The sequence below is a fragment of the Cydia splendana genome, chromosome 14, assembly GCF_910591565.1.
Source record: "Cydia splendana chromosome 14, ilCydSple1.2, whole genome shotgun sequence".
Lineage (NCBI taxonomy): Eukaryota > Metazoa > Arthropoda > Insecta > Lepidoptera > Tortricidae > Cydia > Cydia splendana.
In genome coordinates this window covers 3,628,126-3,651,827 of record NC_085973.1, presented here as the reverse complement: position 1 = coordinate 3,651,827, position 23,702 = coordinate 3,628,126, and the positions used below count along the sequence as shown (strand labels likewise).

At 39.3% G+C, this 23,702-nt stretch overlaps 1 protein-coding gene across 2 annotated transcripts in view; it reads left to right on the top strand.

Annotated features, from left to right (window-relative positions):
- Positions 1-23,702, top strand: part of LOC134797041 (1-phosphatidylinositol 4,5-bisphosphate phosphodiesterase) — a 115,420-nt gene that overhangs the window by 41,995 nt on the left and 49,723 nt on the right. For both annotated transcript variants that reach the window (XM_063769256.1, XM_063769255.1), the window contains exons 2-3: positions 3,744-3,853; positions 17,565-17,678. In XM_063769256.1, the coding sequence (XP_063625326.1) occupies positions 3,797-3,853; positions 17,565-17,678 (171 nt within the window). In that variant the 5' untranslated portion in view covers positions 3,744-3,796. The remainder of the gene's footprint in view (positions 1-3,743; positions 3,854-17,564; positions 17,679-23,702) is intronic.

The window sequence follows — 23,702 nt, the reverse complement described above, 5'->3', positions numbered from 1 at the left end:
CTTTTGAGGTGCTGAACCTTAATAAGATTTCACGTGCACAGTATGATATGTATATATCCCTAGCTAACTGTGCTGGTGCCTTAGAGCATTTAATAACTGGAGTCACCTTTAAGACGAAACAGGAGCTGAGTTTTAAATATTTTAGGTAAATATACCCGTCTCGCTAACGGAAGCGGCACCTAAAAGTAGTGCGATAAGGACAAGGCGAAAAATCCTGCGTAAAAATCTCAAAAATCGAGGTTTCGTACTCCTCTGTTTCCTCCTCCAAAACTTAACCAATCGTAAGCAAATTTGGAAATCTAAATGATTATGAAATTATCTGTGTCGGACCGTTTTGCTTTCTTGGCTAATTGATATCAGTTTTGAATGCCACGCCTCTCATTGCGGCATAGTCAATTAGGCCATTTTGGCCATTTTTGAAGGGCTCTAGCGCCTTAAAATACAAAAATATCAAAAAAAGCAAAACGGTCCGACACAGATATTGATAATATTAATCTGTGTTGAAAAAATCATTGCTCTAGCTTCAAAAACCACGGAGGAAAACGAGGAGTACGTTTGTATGAAGAAATGACCACTCCCGTTGGCTCTTAAGAGCTTACCCCTCTGCCGAAAATTGCACAATTGTGCAAACTTTTGTATGGACTGACATGGCTATTTGTACGTTACGTACAAATCATGTAGAAGTACAATATAATTGACGTCCCGTCCCCCGCAAAAATCGGCAGACTGTTTCGTATAGAAAATGACAGCCATGACGTCTCCAGTTACTAAATGCTCTAAGGCTGGTGCAGGTAAAGACGGGTCGACGGTCGGATGTTTTTATTACCTCGTTCAGGGGTCGACGTACCCCTCCAGATCTTCGGAAGCCTTCAGTAAGATAAGATTTTCCGGCGCTAAAGTGTTTTTATACAGCGCAGGTACGGTTGAATTTACAAACATCTTTATAAACCAACGTTCCTCTACACTGACAATAAGGTCGTGTAAATATATTTTTGAAACGTTGCAGACGATTCAGGACTGAATAAGTCAAAACGTTTGGCGAGCTGACCTAACCTAACTAAAGAAGCCCCCCAGCCAATAGCCTCGGCCCAAAGCGTGGAGCGCCAAGCTCAAGTAGCACTACTCCACTTGAATAAACTAGTACCAGTCTACTTGAACTTCGAGTAAAGATCACTCGTATATAGATGAAGCATACGAGACAATATGTGGTCACAGTGGTCACCACATACACACAGTGGCCAAAAAATAAGTGCAAGAGGGGGTTCTGGTTGCTGCTTGTTAGGGCTGAACACCTGGAGCCTGGCTCCCGCGGGCCGGATTGGACCGCTTTCGGCGGGCCGGATTAAAACGCTTCTCGGGCCGGGGTTTGGAGAGCCCTGCGATAGACGAGGACTCGCGGGGAATGCCGAATATGCCCTCTATACTATACTCATACTCATATATTTTATTGCATTTCATGTGTACAGAGGATCATAGGGCTAAGTACAGTTTTAACATGAACCCTGCGAGGGTATAGCAACGTAAAACTAATTAAATCTAAACTAAAACATCTAATAGTTCTCATTTAAAAACTCTTGGATACAGTAATATGCTATGCTAATTAAATGTCGCTTTAATTGCACTTTAAATCTATTTATGTTTGTTTCTACCTGTATTGATTTTGTAATTTATTATAAATATTGACTGACATAGCAAATGGACCAGAGTGGATCATTTTCATGTTGGAGTTAGGGCGGGCTAATCTATAAGTATTGGGTCGTAAGTTTGATGGACGAGTGTACTGTGAGAAAAGGGAAATATTGTTTTTAACGAAAGTGCTTACTTCTAAAATGTACAACGACGGCATAGTTAAGATATTGTACTCGCCAGTCATCGTTTATCATCGCCGATAGTGTAGAGGAGCCATTACACAATACACATACGCAACACAATTCCAATTATAAAACTCCCATGAGACTTTAATACCCTACCCAATTTCGAAAAGGAAAAGTAGGTGTGATACCTAATAAGTATTTAATTTGTATTTTCGTTTTCACCTACGCACTCTAACTCAACTCGAACAATTATAATTTGGCAGACAAAAGGAGCGGCTAATTAGAATGCTATGGATTGTTTTTTATGATATAGGAGGCAAACATGATGATGACAGATGGGCCAAAATAGCCACTAGCTGGCATCCCCAGAGTAGTCGTGGCAGAGGCAGACCGAGAAAGAGATGGCGGGACGACTTGGATGCATTCCAGCGGGATTGGCGGGATCTTGCTCAGAGGGAGGATTGGAAAGGGAGAGAGGGAGGCCTTTGCCCAGCAGTGGGACATACACAGGCTAGTAAAAAAAAGGAGGCAAACGAGAATGACGTATTGTCAGACGATCGCAATTAAGGCCAGAGGACACCGCTGTGTGTGCGTAGACGTCCACGTGCGTGTGCGCTAAAATGTTGGAGCCGCGCACGCACACGTCACGCAACCGGTGTGGCATCTTTCATAATGATCTGTATATTACAACGCGCACGTGCACGTCTACGCACACACAGCCGGTGTGCACAGACCTTTACCGTCGTCGGACACCTCCAACACCAGACGGGTTGCAAGCGCGTTGTCGTCATTTAAGAGAGGACTCTGAGTGTACTCTCTTTATTTAATTACATAAACGGGTCTACCGCGATATAATTTCATTGTTTTTACCTTAAATTCCGACATTTCAGCTGAGTTGCACCAGTTGTAGTCACGGAAAGACCATAATTCACATAATTGTGTAATAAATTAAATAAAATATGTGTACAAAACGCGAGAGTTCAAAGCTTGGCTTAGTTTGGGGTTAGTTTGATCTGTGTATGTTGTCCCTTAATATTTATTTATTTACCTAACCACCAGGTACCAGGTGTAAAATTCCCAAAATCCTAATTTCACAAGTGTTCTCTTAAAGACCTTAAATCCGCAACAATTTGGAATTTCCTCCATAAAACGGACCCTCCCCCATTTTCGTTAATGATTTTAGTTATGTCTAAGGCTCGTTTAATATTTAATGGGGTATAAATTTCCACTTAGCCTAAATACCGAACGTGCATAACTGAAATGTTTTGATTATACGGCCACACTGTTATCTGTACAACAGTGGACCTTATGCCACTTGTAATAAGGTCCACGTATGTACAGTTAGGGGTGTTGTTATTTGTACAGGCTGAGCCCTGTTACGAGCAGAATATAATCGGGGGATTGTTGTGCGAAACTTTAAACAAAGAAAACCGGATAAGTGCGAGTCGGACTCGCCCATCGAGGGTTCCGTACTTTTTAGTATTTGTAAGCGGCAACAGAAATACATCATCTGTGAAAATTTCAACTGTCTAGCTATCACGCTTCATGAGATACAGCCTGGCGACAAAAAGACGGACAGTGGAGCCTTAGTAATAGGGTCCCGTTTTTACCCTATCGGAACCCTAAAAATAAAATGACGTCATTAAATCACTATGATGATTGGTTATTATTGATAAAAACTACCCTATGTCCTTTCTCGGGGCCCAAACTATCTCCATACCAAATTTTGTCCAAATCGGTTCAGCAGTTTAAGCGTGAAGAGGTTAGAGAGAGACACACTTTCGAATTTATAATACATATATTAGTACATATTGATTTTACAGTTCAACTTCCCTCGCGCAAAGTATTTCGGAGAACCGAGGTTAACTTTGTATTTTTTTTTCCAGCTATTTTTAAATTTATAATTTATAAGATCTATTTCTTTCGCAGATTTCTTCGAAGATGTCTCGTTGATTCTGCCAGTCTGATTTGAACTCTACGCGATGACGAAAAGGTTCGAATTCAACTGGCAGATCCCGGTGCCCGAGCCGCTACTGCAGGTAACAGATTTTTTATTTATTTATAAATTTAGATGGCGATTGTTGATCAGATTAATTTGAATACATTGATGTTTATGGTAATATGAAGCACAATCTATTATTTATTAATGTTGTTTTTTCGTCAAAGTTCAATAAAATTTGGTGGACAGATAGAGTTCCCTATAGATATATTTTTACTATACTTACTCTTAGATATATTTTTTTCACAATCTTACCGTATAAGTATGGCCTAAAAATTAGAGATTACTGGTTTTGGCCGAATATCGAATATTCGGCCCCTCGCTCGGCCGAAGCGCCGAATATTCGGCATGAAATGCGAACATTTTGAAAAATGTTTTGTCTGAAATACGAAAATGTATGATATTTTTTATTTTCGTAACGCAAAGGAAAGCTTCATAAATTTTTGTTAAGGACTGAATCAAAATTTCTATATTTCGTCGTTTCTTGAATAAACCTAACGAAATACAAATCAATCGAAAAGAATGGACAAAATTGTCAACAAATAAAAATTCGACTCACAAGGCTTCAATGTTAATTGTCTCTCGACTAAAAATGTAATAAACTTAATAGGTATAAATGGAATCTCTGGGCCCACAGATTACCAGTTCGCCGGACGATACCAGCCTGTCAGTTATTCGCCACTGTTTTTTTAGGGTTCCGTACCCAAAGGGTAAAACGGGACCCTATTACTAAGACTCCGCTGTCCGTCCGTCCGTCCGTCCGTCCGTCCGTCCGTCCGTCCGTCCGTCTGTCACCAGGCTGTATCTCACGAACCGTGATAGCTAGACAGTTGAAATTTTCACAGATGATGTATTTCTGTTGGGGGTCATCCATTAATTACATCACACGTTTAGGGGGAGGGAGGGGGTCAAGAAAATGTGACATGTTGTGACAAGGGGGAGGGGGGAGTCATAAACTTTGTAACGTCACTTTAACTTCATCAGTAACCGAAAATGTATTTAAATTATTTTATACGCTAATTATCATTTAAATAACAAGGTTTTAAAACGATAATCGTTTTTATTCGTTTAATTTTATTTCTTAATCAGTTTTGGGTTATAAAATTACTAATATTTCTTTTGTCAAAAATATTTTGATAAAATATTAAATAAATATTTGCCGATTTCGTTGAAGAAATGTGACGTCACACCAGGGGGGAGGGGTTTGCCAAATGTGACCAAGTGTGACAAGGAGGGGGGGAGGGGTAAAAAAACCTAGAAATTCGTGTGACGAAATTAATGGATGACCCCTTGCCGCTATAACAACAAATACTAAAAAGTACGGAACCCTCGGTGGGCGAGTCCGACTCGCACTTGTCCGGTTTTTGTAACTGACAGGCCGATATCGATATAAGTTATAAATAAATCCTTTCATCTAATTCTAACCCTTGACTTGATTCAATACTCGATCAACTTTATTTTTAATTTTCCTGTAAATTTAAAACCTTCGGACAATTTCCCTCGACTTGAAGTGCTGTCAAACGCACAGCTGATGACCCTAGAACGTTTTTAACGTGATTTCGATTGCTTAGCTTTTTAATTTTCGCCAATCGACCTTGTGAAATGGATCAAGGTTGGCACAATTCTGTTTCTTGAGCGAAATATAGTCAAAGTTGGTATTTATTGCCAAGGTTTTATTGCCTTTTTGATAAGATATTGAAGGACAATATAAGTTTTTAAGTTAGCTGTGAGCATGACATAATTAAATCACTAAAATCATGGTCTAATAAAACATGGTCTTCTATTCCCAGAGTGACACGGGCCTACGTCACAATAACATTGCCACTTTATTTCAACATAACATTTTACATGGGTACATTATACCTATGGTTAATAAGTTAAAATATTTCTTTATAATTTTATAATTTTCATTTATATGTATTTTATCTTAAATTTTACAATAACACGTCATTTTTAATTATTCGTTAGCAATATCTTCCGATTCACGAAAGAAATTTCAGACGTTCGGGTAATTCTGTTTACATTACTGGCAACACAGGATAGCGCTGTCACATTTGACAATTCGGATCTAGATAACTTCATGCCCTGACCGTCATCCTTGTCGAACGCGTGTTCATTGTTATTTCCTTCTCGCTCAGTGTCAGCAGTCGCAGTGTTTTCCAAACTTTTCACGTCGTAAGCTTGGTAATTAATGTGTAACTGTGAATTAGTTTTTCAAACGTTTGTCTTGTATAGATAAATAAAGTTTAATTTAATACATTAGATTTGTTTTATTTTACTATGTTTCTACATGAATAACTTAAAATTAATGCCGTTAAAATAATTTTCACTGTTGGTTAAAATTCTCCCACATTTTAAAGTTTGAGAACCTGTAAACAGCATGATGACGTAGGCCCGTGTCAGTTAGGTCATACGCGCATCTCGGAATAGAGTACCAGGCGGAGTATATTATTATACCATGACTAAAATTAGCAAGTTATAGTTAGTGAGTGCTTATACATGGTGTCATTAGCGATTGTACATACTTACCCTGAAATCCCACGTAGGGTTTGTACATTTCGGCTTTGTCCAATGGCTAGGGACATCCTGTATACTGATGTCCTATCTTAACATTACTCGTAATAATCTATAGCGATAGCGATACAAACAAATAATACAAACATCAGCGCGCCCGCTAAGGTGATTTATTCCAATGTAATCATGCAGCGTCGCCGCTTACCTGTCAATTTTCTTGTTAAGCTGAGTGACGGAATGAACGTCATAATCGCGGCATTAATGCGGCGGCGAACGTCACTCATTTTATCAAGGAAATTGACAGAGACAGCGGCAACAACGACAACTGGATGCCAGCCTTTTAAGCCTAATCTTATAGAAAAAGGGGCAAGCTATGATGGCTCCATCTATGCAAACCTTTGACAGTTGCCAAATGTAACCTTAAGTCTCGACCTCGACATTCAGAGCTGGACGTATCAAATCGGAAGCAACCCTGATCTTTATCTTACGTGTCAATGTACTCTACGATCGTCATATGTTTGGCAACCAATCAACACAACACAAGTCACTATTGTTATTTAAATCTTATTCAAGTTTAACTTTTATCTCTATAGCAGTAAGGTTGCTTTTGAAACAGCCTGGGCACGTGAGATACGAGTCTTTTAAACGAATCTTTGTGGTGAACTGTTGGTTAACATTATTTCTATTATATCGCTCTCGAAGTAATAAAAATAAAAAGCTACAAATACATTAGTACTTTAAAAATAAATGTGTTCTAAGAAAATATTTGCTTTCAAGTACTTAGTCTTCATTTTTCTATTAGGTGGTTCTAGTTTCATACGCATAAAGCTAATATGCAAAAATACAGGAAAGTAAAAATCATTTTTAGTTAGGAATATTTGTCTTATTTACACGAGACAAAAACGAGACGTCTTTTACACAATTTAAAAAAAAATGTTAATGTAATATTTTTGGGCCACCCTTTACTAAATTTACTAAATAGGACCACTTACAACAACGCCGATACACTGACATTCTGTAATGGTTGTCAGTCTTCTGTATTTACCTCTCTCATTCAGGCCTTTAACAGCTTGACAGATGATTTATGCAGCGTCTGTGAGCGAGGAACAACGTCTCTCGTAGTACTAGGGATTCACCAGCAACTAATCTAACTAATCTGTCAGACGTGAATATTTACGTTGAGCAACCTCGAGTCGGTTTAATATAAACCGTAAACTGTACGGCACCGGCGAGTCATTAATGGATGCCCGTAACACGTAACGTATGGTAGGTAAGGGTCTCCCCAGATACATCGATGCGCAATCGGCAAAAGCAGATAGGTTAAACCTTTTAATGTCTGCGCAATAACTGCGAAAAATCCGTCGGCGCGTCGGCAGGCGCCGGCCGATGCGAGCAAGCCGAACGTCAACTTTTTCTAATTAAAAATACTCTCTTATTAATTAAAATTAAATATCATTTATTTATTATCAGGCAACTAAGGCCCATAGATACATACCTTACAAACGAACATACATATAATAATAAAAATCTCTGGGGATTTATAGGCTCGTGAAATCCAAAATCTTACAAGCTAAAATTTATAGTAAAATTTTTAGGAATACATTTAGATAATAAGCTAAACTGGAATGGACATATTGAGACTGTATGCGCAAGACTGAATAGATTTGTTTTTGTCCTTAATAGATTGCGTAGAACATCTGATCACAGAACTGCCATGGCTGCCTATTACGGATATGTCGAATCAATTCTCAGATATGGACTCACGGTCTGGGGTAATGGGATAGATATTATAAGAGTACTGCGATCCCAAAAAAATGTATTCGTGCAATCTGTGGTATTAGCCCTCTCGAGTCATGTAGGCCGATGTTTCTCAAGCTTAAAGTCCTGCCATTTCCTTGCCTGTATGTTTTTGAAGTAGCCAAATTTGTTAAACAACACCCTGAATTATTTATTACAGCTAGTGACATATACCCTAGAAATACTAGAAATGGTGAACGACTTGTAGTTGGAATGCAAAAAAAAACTGCTATTTTTAACAAAAACTGCCCTGCTATGTGTGTAGAAATATTTAATAAGTTGCCACCTGACATTAAATGCTTGCCAATGAAAAAAATTAAGAAAACCCTACATGAGTGGCTGTTAAATAAAATGTTTTATTCACTTCACGATTATTTCAATGATATATTGTAGTACATAATGTATATAATGTAATAAATACTTAGCTTAAGAAATACAACAAATATTTGCATGCTGTTTGTGGACGGTTGAATTAGGAGGAACTTTATGTATATATAACAACTGTAATCTGACCCTATTCACGCAAATAAATAATTTATGATTTATGATTTATGATTTAAAAATTATTTCGGCGACACGGCGGTTTTCAGTTGTGTCGCATGTTCCGGTGTAGGATTTGGCAGATTCCCACGGAACCGCCGAAACACCATACCCTTCGGCCAGAAGTCCGCGCTCGCAATGGTTTTGCCGATTGCGCGTCGATGTCGATATATCTGGGGAGACCCAAAAGGTCCTACTTACTAGTCAGTTCATGTTTTCTTACGGCGCAGTAGGTTCAGCCAGCAGTTTTCCATCTTAAATTTTTGCAATCTTGAGATCAAAACCGGATTCTTAATAAAAAAATCGATTCAACAACGTTTCAAAATCAACTTTTGTATGAAATCCCATTTCACTCCAACTACGAGGGACTACGGGGTGAAGAGGGATTTTGTGTTTATCGTTAAAGTTATGAAATGGAACTACCTAAAATCATAAAAAAAAACTAAAATACTAACGGCCGGAACATTTATTAATAAAATTAAGTTTGCATAAAATGTAAAAATAAAATGTTATCGAGGTTTGAATGTCAGTTTTGTCCCTACTCACCCCATTTACGGTATCGCGAGAAAAAGCTAATAGGTATGTATTTATAAATCAATCATTCTTTCAGTATATTAAGCAGGCCACTGACGAGCCTTCCAAATGGATGCCGTGACAATGGATTCATCCAAATGGACGGCATCCTAATATTAAACATTGTAATATTGACATTCACGGACCGATTTTGGATTGCAGCCACACTATTTGGACTGTTGCATGGCTCGTCAGTGGCAAAGTGGCACCTTTAGACAAATGGATCAAACACAACTTAAACAAGTAACCTACCACAATGTTATTTAAAATGCATTTGTACTCGTATACGCAAACAAGCATATTTATCGCCATTTTGCATCTCAGCAGGTCGTTGTCAGAGACACACATTTGTTATTGTCATTGTGTCACTGCATTGCCCAGTTGTCCACCCACTGGCTAAACCGATCTAAAATTCTATATACTATTTCAGATCATATTTAATTACACAAACGGGTCTACCGCGATATATGTATACGAGTATGTGTACAAAACGCGAGAGTTTAAAGTGTTATATTTCAGATCAGTATGAAAAAAAAAAATAAGTTCAAAAACTAAAACCCGACTACTGCAAATCGCGCTCTAAAAAGTATGAAACAAGATAGAATTCTTATCTGAAATTATCATATAGGAAAATTATAAGAGTTATCATTTTTTAGGGTTCCGTACCCAAAGGGTAAAACGGAACCCTATTACTAAGACTCCGCTGTCCGTCCGTCCGTCCGTCTGTCTGTCACCAGGCTGTATCTCACGAACCGTGATAGCTAGACAGTTGAAATTTTCACAGATGATGTATTTCTGTTGCCACTATAACAACAAATACTAAAAACAGAATAAAATAAAGATTTAAGTGGGGCTCCCATACAACAAACGTGATTTTTGACCGAAGTTAAGCAACGTCGGGCGGGGTTAGTACCTGGATGGGTGACCGTTTTTTTTTTGCCGTTTTTTTGCATTATGCTACGGAACCCTTCGTGTGCGAGTCCGACTTGCACTTGCCCGGTTTTTTATATATTTACAGAGATATTCAAAGGATCGCCGTGGACGTATGCCACGATTATAAACTTTAAGGTAAAGTGGCATACGACCACGGTTATCCTCTGAATCTCTGTAAATATATAAAAAAATGATAACTCTTATAATTTTCCTATATGATAATTTCAGATAAGAATTCTATCTTGTTTCATACTTTTTAGAGCGCGATTTGCAGTAGTCGGGTTTTAGTTTTTGAACTTATTTTTTATTTAATTAATTTTGGGGTCAGGATTTCGTTACTTACAATAAAGGCGTACATCTTGCCTCGTACGTCGGGCTACGCCCGATTCTTTTAGTATGAGGGCGCCGAAGGCTCCCGGCTTTGGAACGCGTACATCGTGCTTCGAACGTCGGGCTACGCCCGACTCTTTTAGTATGAGGGCGCCGAAGGCGCCCCGTTTTGGAACGCGTACAGCGAGCCTCGTACGTCGGGTTTTGGTTCGTGACTTTATGACCTCTAGAGGGCGCCGTGTTCATTTTTTTGTGACGTCATATAGCCTATAACCAGCGGACGATTAAGACGATTCGAATGACACGTCGTTTGTCAAATTTCAATGAGTACTTTAGAAGTTATGAGGGAACAGATGAACATACATACATACATACATACCCACAAACATACCGGTCAAAATCATAACCCACCCTCCTTTTGCGTTGCCGTAGTCGGGTAAAAAGTGTAATATTAGACGTTTTTTAAGTACCAAATCTTGACATCCGCATCCGCGGATGTGAGGCTTTAAATATCCGCATCCGCATCCGCGGATGTTAAAAATTTGCATCCACAACATCCCTGGTTGGAAGGTCAGATGGCAGTCGCTTTCGTAAAAACTAGTGCCTACGCCAATTCTCGGGATTAGTTGTCAAGCGGACCCCAGGCTCCCATGAGCCGTGGCAAAATGCCGGGATAGCGCGAGGAAGAAAAAAAGGAGGCAAACGAGTAGACGAATCGCCTGATGGTAAGCGATTACCGTCGTCCATGGACACCGGCAACATCAGAGGGCAGTGCTATGTAGTGAATAATTGTTTTCCATCGTATTTTCTCGGAAAAGTTCGTATTTGTCATGCTACTTCAGTCAACCTCAATACTGTTTTGTACCGAGACTGACTGAAATAGCAAGACACGTTCGTTCGCTTCCGTGAAAATACGATGGAAAATAATTATGCACTAGACTTGTGTTGTATTTGCAATTGACAGATCTCTCTCAATAGACAGATCAATTTTTAAACAAGCAGAATACGTCTGCGAGCGATATTCCAAATTTTATAATAAAGGAAAAAATGGAAAAACCGCTTCCGGTAGGACTTGAACCCGCAACCTCCGCAATGCGTGCGTTTGCTCTAATCATTCGCGAGGTTCTGGTAGGCTTCCGTAGCGCAATTGGTTAGAGCAAACGCACGGATTGCGGAGGTCGCGGGTCAAGTCCTGCCGGAAGCGTATATTTTTCCATTTTTTCCTTTAATATAAAAATCGAGACAGATGATCACCTGCGATGGCGATGCTATCTGGGTTGCACCTAATCGCAATGCAATCGGATGGAAATGCGCACCTGACTGCACACGATGTGCATAGCTGTCTGTTCAGCTTTGCAAACACTAATACAGGTACTCAATGCTTTGATATTTATGATTCTTGATGTTTTACTATATCTTTTAAAGGGTAAAAGCCTCTATGATTTCGACGAACAATGTTGGCTCATGACGACAGCTAAGGTTTACAAAAATCAGTATCCCGATCTCATAAGTGTATTAACCTTTTTTTTATTTAGCCTATTAGTGTATCCCACTCCCCTCTTTCCCGCCACTTGGCTCTGTCTAATGCACACTCCCGCCACTACACACAGAATGTACCGAGGTTGTCCCGCCATCTCCGTTTGGGTCTTCCTCTGCCCCGAGATCCATCCTGTGGGATCCAGTCCGTGGATACTTTGGCCCAGCGTTCTGGGTGCATTCGGCAGATGTGCCCTGCCCAGTCCCATTTCAGCTTAGCGGCCTTCATGCCCACATCCACAATGCCAGTTCTGGAACGCAGTTCTTAAGACATTGAAAAATAATAGTATAATGTCTTTATATTTAAATGATAACATCTCCATTCTGAGAATTTTTGGACCTTTCGTAGTTATGTTAAAATGTTTAAGACTAACTGTTTTAATGTTTTTTAAAGGATTATTTGGATTGATTCTATGGCGGCGTATTCTGATTAGATCCATAACTAATTCATAACCTGTTATTAAACTCAGAATAAGCCTGTGTATGCCGGCAGACCCATAACGAATTATCATGTAGTCTACACGTTAACACCGCGTCTATGAAACAACATTGTTAAAATTAGCAATCTTGCAAATGTTTTTGAACAAATATCCACAAAATGCTCTAAATCTCAAGTCGTACAGATTGCTCAACACAGGCAACACAGCTAACGATTATTTTGAAACCGATTGAGATATGAAGTGGATTGCAAATGGCCGTCTATATCCGTATGATGTATGATTGATTTACCACGGAAATTGGGACGTGCAATCGGTGCAATACAAGTGTTTGGAGTTGAGTGGGATTTTCCGTAACACACATTACCGTACGATAATTATACATGTAAGATAATTTGGGCTCCGGTACGATATACGATCCAGTGAGCATTATCGCACGCAAAAGTACGCATATAAATACAGGGGTTGTGCCTTTTTGATAGGCGTAGGTACGATAATTTTTAATCGGTACGATTATTTTGACTTAGGTAAATACGATGTTAATTCACCTGGCAACCCCGCGTAACGTAAAAGTATAAAACTTTGCCCTATGGCGCCCCTTATTTAAATATTCTTAATAATTCATCGCTAGTAAAATGGAACATAAATATTTAGCACATGAGTGATCCAATAATCTTAATGGAGGCAATTTGTTTACCGGCTAAGTGCTCTGTAAATATGTAATGTCTACTTACGCAAATAATCTCGGCTTTTCGGACGTACAAAAAAAACCGGGCAAGTGCGAGTCGGACTCGCGCACGAAGGGTTCCGTACCATAATGAAAAAAAAAAAACGAAAAAAAAAAGCAAAAAAAGAAACGGTCACCCATCCAAGTACTGACCACTCCCGACGTTGCTTAACTTTGGTCAAAAATCGCGTTTGTTGTATGGGAGCCCCATTTAAATCTTTATTTTATTATGTTTTTAGTATTTGTTGTTATAGCGGCAACAGAAATACATCATCTGTGAAAATTTCAACTGTCTAGCTATCACAGTTCGTGAGATACAGCCTGGTGACAGACAGACGGACGGACGGACGGACGGACAGCGAAGTCTTAGTAATAGGGTCCCGTTTTACCCTTTGGGTACGGAACCCTAAAAATAGTCTTTAGGTACTATTAAAGACGTTTACGAGTAGGGCAGATGCACCGGTTGTGGCCACCCAGAAATCAACCTGTACAGTAGGTAGGAACAGTCAACTGGCTGTAGACAACTTACTCAAAAATATGTCCCATAGTTCTTAATTCACTGCCATAAGAGTTAGGTGACGACCGGTCTGGCCTAGTGGGTAGTGACCCTGCCTGCGAAGCCGATGGTCCTGGGTTCGAATCCCAGTAAGGGCATTTATTTGTATGATGATACAGATATTTGTTCCGGAGTCATGGGTGTTTTCTATGTATTTAAGTATTTGTATATTATATATATCGTTGTCTGAGTACCCACAACACAAGCCTTCTTGAGCTTACTGTGGGACTTAGTCAATCTGTGTAAGAATGTCCTATAATATTTATTTTATTTATTTATTTAGGTATGGGACATATTTTTGAAATGATTTGTACACCCATATTTTTACAGTTGACTGTTAACTTTTTATACTGAGGACATGATCTGATGCCCCTGCCTTAAACATCCAGTTAAACACATTGTCATTCGTTTTGCAACGTTTAATGGCAGAATAACGACTATTTTAGAGTCCTGGCTGCCATAAAATACTTCAATGCACCATTTTAGGACCAATGGCAGACTGGCAGTGTCTGAAGTTTTATCTTACATGGAACTGGTTTTTATACAGGTTTTGTACTCTTTGAAAAACAAGGGAATCTACTAAATGTACTCATTACTCAATTCGTAACATCGTAAAGATTTTTATTGCACGACGTGCAGCTATGTGCTCTAAAGTATGGACGCTAAGAACAAAGAACTGCGGATATTGACCGAACTGTTCCTATCTCTATTGCACGCGAGTATTATGTTGCAGTCCCAACCATGGCGCCGGCGGTACTAACATGTTTGAAATTTGCCAACAAAAAAGTTGGATTAAAATTTTGAATCTCTTTCCCGCCTCGATATCGCGTCCATCACGTCCATGGGACTCAAAAGACTAATCAGTAATTATTTTACGTCTCAACTTGTTACATCATATAATACTCCATAAAGAAACCTACGACTAGGGATTGCAAACCGGATTGATTTTCAATCCGGCCGGATCCGGCCGGATTCTGGCCTCAATCCGGCCGGATCCGGCCGGACCGGATCCGGTTAGGTATAAGGATATTAAAGTTAATTAAATGACATATTTTTCAAGTTTTATGCGTTATATGAGAAACAAAGGGTATTTACACAAATGTATTCATAAAACAACAATTTAAAGTTAATAAGAAATAACCTTTTAACAATAAAATAAAACTAAGTATTAAAAAGTGTCACATAGTCAATCTCAATTTAAAAATAAAATTTTAGATTCCAAAGCCTGTTAATGGGATAATTATGGGATGGGAAATGGAACTCCTTGAAAGGACAAGTTTTCGTAACTGTACTTTGATGGAATTATTTGTAACGCTGACATCCATTCTAGTAACAAGATATTTTACTTTTAACCAAAATTGTATGAAATGCGCTCCAATATTATCTTGCTTTCATTTTTTATCCCTGAAAATAGTTTTATAGCCTAAATCACAAATAAATAAATAATTCATGAATAAATATTTTGGGACAATTTTACTCGTAGCCCCAAACCAAGCAAAGCTTGTAATATGGGTACTAGCTAGCTCTAGGTAGTATTACTAGGCGACGATATATATACGTATAGTATATTAATAAATACATGCTTATATACGTAGAAAACACCCATAACTCAGGAACAAATATCTGTGTTCATCACACAAATAAATGCCCTTACCGGTATTCAAACCCAGCAGGACCATCGGCTTCATAGGCAGGGTCACTGAATGGTCACTACTCACTAGGCCAGACCGGTCGTTACAAATGCCTTCCATTGCATCTCCATCCTTTAATTTTTACTTCTAATTATTTAAGTAATCGTCGTATCGTGCCGATTCGTGCCACCAACATGAAAGAAGAGGAAATCCTCTTTTGTTCTCAATCATCGTCATATTAAATATCTTCTTATTTTACTAAATTTGGATTTTTTCATTCGTTCTTTATTCTGTTTAACTTCTTTCTTCTATCCGTCGCCTTTATCTCACCTAAAACGCGCAGTGGGTGCTGCGTGCGGTCTTTTTTTCTATTTTCCCGGATCCGGTCCGGATCAGGTGATTTCAACCGGATCCGGTAGCTAGTAAAAAGTGCCGGATCCGGCCGGATTACCGGATCCGCCGGACCGGATTGCAATCCCTACCTACGACGAACCATTTTCGCCACTTTAGCCTAAAACACCATTGGTAGACTTATTAACTCCTGTCCGTGTAGTGATCTGCATACCGACATGCCTTAATTGAACCACCGTGGCCTGTGACAAACATGCCCGTGTTGGCCTGGCCTGGCCTGAGTCACAGAATAACTAATAGTACTACCGTACAGAAAATTCACTCCTTCACAAAAGTCAGATTTAGGTATAAAATTATACCTATACTCGCCGCCTGCAACAAAATTGAAACTTATAACCGCGCACGAACCATGAATCTTCTTTGCGCGAGTGCCACGTGACACGACTATCGTGCGAGCCGAGCGGCCTGCACTGCCATACGCCTGCCCTGCCCGGGAGGTGCGCCGGCCAAATATACCTAAACTGCGTAGTGACACCCCCCTGCCTGAGTACCGCTCGTGTTATCCTGGCCTGCTCCGCTTAAACAACACGTAGGACGTAGGTGCTAACCCGTTATACTTACTTGCGTATATTTTACATACAATTAATGCCATATTGCGTGCTATCAACCATCGGATGGCCATCTCGCTGGTCCAGCGCTGGGCCATCGTGTAGAGGAGCCATAAAACACAATACTAACCTAAATTCTCGTCGATACTACCGGTGACCAGAGAGCTGGCAGCTTTCTCTCGCAGCGCATTAGTATTGCCATTCAGCAAGGGAATGCTGCCTGCATTTTTTTGGCACAATGCCGAGGGGGCCTTATTTAGATGTATTTTAATTTAGATTAGTATAGTTTTTAATTTTATTATAAAGTAATTTTATATATAGCTTTTGTAGTTGATTATTAAATAAAATTTTCCAACCTATATTAATATTCTGAAGCCATAGAGATTTGGTCGCGCAGGTCGCGCTCTCTAAATGAGAATTATATCAATGGCCGTTCCATTCGGCAAGAATGACGATGAGATACATACACATCAGATAATCTCTGGCTCTGATTCACGCGATAAGTATTGCCTATTTATAGACTCGTGAACCGCATCAATGAAATCCCATTGAAATTCCTGTCAATGGCAGCGTTCACGTGAACATAGTTTTGTGGTTAAATATAGACGTAACACAAATAACAATGCACACAATGTATTTGTTTATCGGTAATTGTGACGTGTTTTGTATATTGAAGGCATGTGCACGCCGGATGCGTGCACATGCAGGTGCGCAAAAAAAAATGTGGAATAGCCTGTTTTCTCTTGAAAGCATCCAGATATTATCAGGTTTTAGGGTTCCGTGCCCAAAGGGTAAAAACGGGACCCTACTACTAAGACTCCACTGTCCGTTTGTTTGTCACCAGGCTGTATCTCATGAACCGTGAAAGCTAGACAGTTGAAATTTTCACAGATGATGTATACAATACAACAAATATTTGTTGTTATAACGGCAACAGAAATACATCATCTTTGAAAATTTCAACTGCCTAGATATCACGGTTCATGAGATACAGCCTGGTGACAGACAGACAGACAGACGGACTCTTAGTAATAGGGTCCCGTTTTTACCCTGTGGGTACGGAACCCTAAAAAATATGGAACCCTCGGTGAGCGAGCCCGACTCGTACTTGTCCGGTTTTTGCGAATGCTCTGCAAATTGCACATTGCTAGAAACACTTGTGTGTGTAATTGTGTATTGTTACAGTTCACTTATGTGTGTAATTGTGTATTGTTCCAGGGCGCGGTGTTCGACCGATGGACAGAGGAGAAAGACAACACCGAGCTCGAACAGAACTGCACGTTTAAAGTGGACGAGTATGGCTTTTTCATCTACTGGAAGAGCGATGGAAAGGTACGTTTTTATCTCTTTCTGTCCCTGTATCCCGCCGAGTTTGTGCCCGTTCCCATATTGGGATACCCTCCTCCAATTGAGGGGGGACTTAAATCTTCTCGAGGCAGAGGTGTAGGGTTGGAGCCGGTGTAGCTTTATTTGACGTTCATAAGCGCATTGTAGGTACCTAATATGCCTATTTGAATAATAAACTACTTTTTCACCACACCAGCTCGGAAAGGCTTATTTTGCACTTCAAAAACTGATAGCAAAGTTGAATTTTATTCACATGTGAGGCAAAGTAATCAAATGCAAATTTTGAGTTGTTTTCTTATGTTTGCTGGTAGAATTGACTTTTTAATGATGATTTTGGATGATAAATATTTAATAAAATTAATTTGGATTTGATTTGGTTTGATTTCGTTTGATTTTTACATTTAATATTTGCCTCGGGTTGGTGGGGTGAAAAATTTTGTGTTTCACTCGGGGGCAAATTTTGTTTAACCCTCGTGCTTCGAAACCCTCGCAACGCTCAAGATTCCATTTTTCGAACCACTCGCTACGCTCGTGGTTCAATTTTGGAATCTTTCGCTTGCTCGGGTATCAATATTAGCACGAGCGGTTAAACAACAACTTTGCCCCCGAGTGAAACAAATAACTATTATCTTTATCTTTCTTTCTCGTACCCTCATTGCTGAGGATCGCGACATGGAAGTTGTCTCTATTTTGTGCGATAATAAGCCATGTGGACTGCACGGTGCCGAGGGCCTACCGCGAATCACGTTCGACGTGTTGCCTCCCTGTCACACTTACGTACGAATTTACAAGTGCGACAGAGAGCCAACACGTCGAACGTGGTTCGCGGTAGGCCCTCAGATTGCTCCAGCCGACCTTTTCATAGCGTGTGACCATTTCTACGTGCCCCACGTTGAGCACGTTTCCCATTCATTCGGCCTAAAATTATGTTTCCATATCATGCGCAGCAGGCCTATTATGGATGGTTTTATCCACGTGACAAAATATCTGTCACTTTTTAACAGAGCTCGATTGAAAGTGACGGATACCGTTTTATCACGTTGTCACGTAGACAAGAAAGACCATCATATCCGTACTGTAGGTGTAGCCGCCGTGCAGGTCAGGATCTCGACGACTACAATAAAAAGCTTCGATTTGAAGTAAACTATTATAATTTTCAATAGGTACTGGTTACACGGGCTTTCTTGACTAAACGGTTAAATGTAGAAGTGGTGTGGTTATTGTATGGAGGCTTATGAAAGAGTGATTTGCATAATTTGAAAGTACAAATAGTGGTTTAGTTTTAGGTGCATCTAATTGGCCGCGATACAGGGTATGTGGAGCGCTCCTATTGGTGCTTTAGAAAAAGCTTCCAAATACTAGCCGAGCCCGACGGCTGCGTTTAGCTACTGCATGAGGATTTTATACAAATAAAAGATTGCGTTCTCAACAGTAGGGCTAAGAAGGTCGGTTTTTTATCATCTGTCATCATGCCTGTCACGTTCTAACAAGTGTGTAAGTGCGAAAGTAACGCATGACATAACGCACGCAAGACATGACATGGCGCAAGTGATAAAACTACAACCAAATGATAGCGCCGCTGGAGACCGCATCTGTCCGAAGAATCTAAGTTTATGTACATTTCATCACATACATTGACATTTAGTTGGAAATGCCTCGTAATGGTTATTGACATTTGGAATTAGCTGAAAACTGAAAATGTTTCGTTATCGTTGACATTTGTTGACCTTTTCTAAATCATTTATCGCGCTGTTGTGGCATGCTTTTGGCATAAAGCGGAACAGGGGGAAAAAGTCTAACCGCCTGAACACAATTTTCTGTTAAGTGCTAACAAAGAGAATTTGAAATAGAGAGTTACTCTCATGATAAATTACGTAGCTACAGTACATCTTTCGACAGAAGATTAAAATTGTTAGAACGCCATTTGTCTTTGATCATTAATTCTTTCACTGATATGTGTTAACTTGTTAAATATTAATATTAATGCCATCTACTTGAGAGTAAGCCAAAGGTATGGTGCAATCTTTTCGAACGATGGCGCCATAACCTTTGGCCTACAGTCGAGTAGATGGCGTTAATTTCAATATTTAACAAATTAACACATATCAGTGAAAGAATAAGGATCAAAATGGCGTTCTATAACAGTTTTAATCTTCTGTCAAAAGATGGCAGCAAATTTACAGTGGCTGTGGCTACATAATTTACTTTGACAATCCGTCTCTATACACTCTATTCTATTTGGTGCTAATATTGAAAACCCGCTGCTACCGATCTACACTGTAGACTCTACAAGTCTACAGCGTAACACACGTAGCCTTTGCTTAAGCTGCGATCCTTTAAAACCTTAACTTGCACGCCAATTCGAACGTAGGTACAATGACATCAGAATGATATCTAAATGATGTCATTTCGCTATCGGGCGTCTTGCTGCGCCGATACATATACGGATAAATTGTAAAAGAAAAATTTAATAACACATAAACAGATATAATATTTTATATACCTAAATAAACTGACTAATTTTTTTTTTTATAGCCTGGTTAAGTGTCCCACTGCTGGGCAAAGGTCTCCCCTCGCTTCCTCCACTCAACCCTGTCTTTTGTAGTTTCCCGGGAAATATAATTATATTTATAATATTTTATATACCTTAATAAACTGCATAATAATACATTCATAAAAACGAATGAAACGAAGTAATAGTTATGTAATAGGTAATAGTTATAGGCCGCCCGTATTGAAAGCTCACCTACAACTATAATAATAGTAAAAAAAAAACATACGGATAAGTAAGAGCAAAATGCTCGTTAACTAACTGCCCGATTCGAACTTTAAGATACGTGAAATATTACGTCTAGATACGATATAGATTAGATATCTCAGTGTCAAATATGACGTTTCTTTAAACAAAAACGTCACTTTTGACTGACGTCACTGACATATCTAATCTATATCGTATCTAGCCGTAATATTTCATCATCATCATCATCTCAGCCATAAGACGTCCACTGCTGAACATAGGCCTCCCCCTTGGACCTCCATACGTGCCGGTTGGAAGCGACCCGCATCCAGCGTCTTCCGGCGACCTTAACAAGATCGTCTGTCCATCTTGTGGGTGGAAGTCCTACGCTGCGCTTGCTAGTCCGTGGTCTCCACTCGAGCACTTTTCGACCCCATCGGCCATCTTCTCTGCGTGCAATGTGGCCTGCCCATTGCCACTTCAGCTTGCTAATCCGGTGGGCTATGTCGGTGACTTTAGTTCGTCTACGGATCTCCTCATTTCTGATTCGATCACGTAGAGAAACTCCGAGCATAGCCCTCTCTATAGCTCGTTGAGCGACTTTGAGTTTTGAGATGAGGCCGATAGTGAAAGACCACGTTTCGGAGCCGTAAGTCATCACTGGTAACACACATTGATTAAAGACGTAATATTTAATGTATCCCAAAGTTCGAATCGGGTCGTAAAGGTATCATTTTATGATAATTGGCATGTTTATGATAACTGATGCTGATGATTTAAGTATTAAGTTCAGATCGATAATACCTAATTACAAAGGACTAATATTTTTTTAAGATCGAATGTATTTTTTTAATTAATGAGGGACGCCGTTTAATTTTATCTCTCTTTCATCAAAGTTTAAATATTCAAATTTAATTTAAATCTTCTTTAAGTGTCTGAACGTATCTAAAGATAAATCTACTTAATTTTAGTTCTAAATTCCTTTGATGTGCTTAATTTCAGTTCTTCGCTCCATATAATTGATTTGATAGATCGTTGGCAACCGAATATCAAATTATATCAGAATATCTTATAATATAAAGCTAGATGTATTGAAACCACTGAATATCTAATATCTTCTGAAATATCACTATGTACCTACTATCTAGGTACTAAATTTATTGAGTCAGGTGTTACTTTGCGAAATTCCATAGTAATAAATATTGCATTTATACTCTGCTAATTAGTAAAATTACTTGCTCGTCAATTAGTACCATGTACCAACAAGTTAATATTCACCATACCAAAAAGAAATACGCAAATTAATATAATATAACAACGAATGTAGATAAAACTTTGTACACCCTCAGTAAATGTGAAAAAAAAGTAACTTTTCTTAAACAAGCAAATAAATATAATATCATCACCTTACTTTCATTTATACAGATGTAGTGCATAATTATTTTCCACAGTATTTTCACGGAAACTTACGAACGTGTCTTGCTATTTCAGTGAGTCTCAGTACAAAAAGTACTGACATTGACTGAATTGGCATGACAAATACGAACGTTTCCGAGAAAATTCCATCGGAAACAATTATGCACTACATCAGTATGGGGTCGTCCAGAAATCATGTGATCATATTTGGCGTACTTTTGACTCCCCCCCCCCCCCCCCCCACTACCCCTTGGTGATATTTGGTGATTTAAACGCAACCCCCCCCCCCTGCCACAGGATCACGTGATCACGTTGTTTTCGTCTTTCCCGCTTTGAAAAAAAAATACACGTGATATCATCTCTGAACCCCCCTCCCCCATCGTGATCGTTCGTGATATTTTTCTTACCCCCCCCCCCCCTCTAAACAATCACATGATTTCTGGACGACCCCCATACGCCGATCACATATCTATTACTATAATATACGTAATATAATGTATAATTATCCATAAATTATACAATCTGCCGATGCCGTCTACATTTCAGCGAATCATTTGTCAATGTTGCCCTCGCGATTTCGGTGTTGACTCCATAGTAAGTTATTCAATATAACCTTTATAATCCCCTGTATAGATAACTACGTCAACATTATCGCCAGATGAGGCATTGCTCACATATGACCGACTGACCCTAATCGAGACGTGATGATCTTTATTTACGTGAAAGGTCACAGAATATGGTACAGTACGGTTACCATCAGTTTGTCACTGACATAAACGCCGTCGAGAACGTAATTTACTTTCTATACATCTCGCTCGCACTCGCATATTAGTGCAAACGGGACGTATAGAAAGTAAATTACGTTCTCGACGGCGTTTATGTCAGTGACAAACTGATGGTAACCGTACAGATCCCCTAGTGTACATTTCATTCAATATCGTGACGTTCGTTCGCGTTTGCGTTACGTCACAGAATAAATAATAGTACTAGGTACAGAAGGCTCACTCTCTAACAAAACGCGTCTATAAAGGGGCTATCAGATTACCAGTTCGCCGGACGATATCAGCCTGCCAGTTAAATGCAAAATTTGACAGCTCCGAACAACTGACAGGCTGATATCGTCCGGCGAACTGGTAATCGGTGGGCCCCTTTACGAGACAATTTTGCGGTATTCATTATCATCTTGAGGCAAGGACGCATATTGAGGGATCGGCGAACGTCGGGAAGAGGCTATACATCGTTTTTTCCAGCTCGATAACAGTTATAGATGTCTCAAAATGGACGTTGTTTCAAGTGTTTCAACCTAGCTCTGTTTTAACTCACCTCCAAAGAGTATAATAATATATGTATAGTAAAAGAGAGCCAACTCGCGAGTAAATGTCAAAAAACGTCGACACTAACGCTCCTAGCGGATTTTTGTTACAAACCTTTACGTATGTGTGCGTGGCACACATGCATAGTAATAAAGACTATGGCGCCTTTTCCTTGGCCGTTTACAGTGAACTACAATGAGGGTTCCATTCTTTCACCTTCTTGCAAAGCAATCACGTGAAAAATGAATATTCCTCATTGTAGTGCACTGTACACGGTCAAGGAAAAAGGCGCCAATATATTATGTACTATAATACCTATTCATTCAGTGACGATTTACTACCTAGACCAGTATTTTATAAATGTTCATACCAAAGAATATTTTAGTCGCAAAAGTAAAAACACGATGTGTAAAAATATCATTTATTTTTCATTACTTACATGCGTCACAAACCAAAAAAATATTTTCTAAGGGTTCCACTTATTTTAGTAAATTAGTTCGAAATAATACAAATCCACTATTAAAACTTGGACTTAAATTTGAC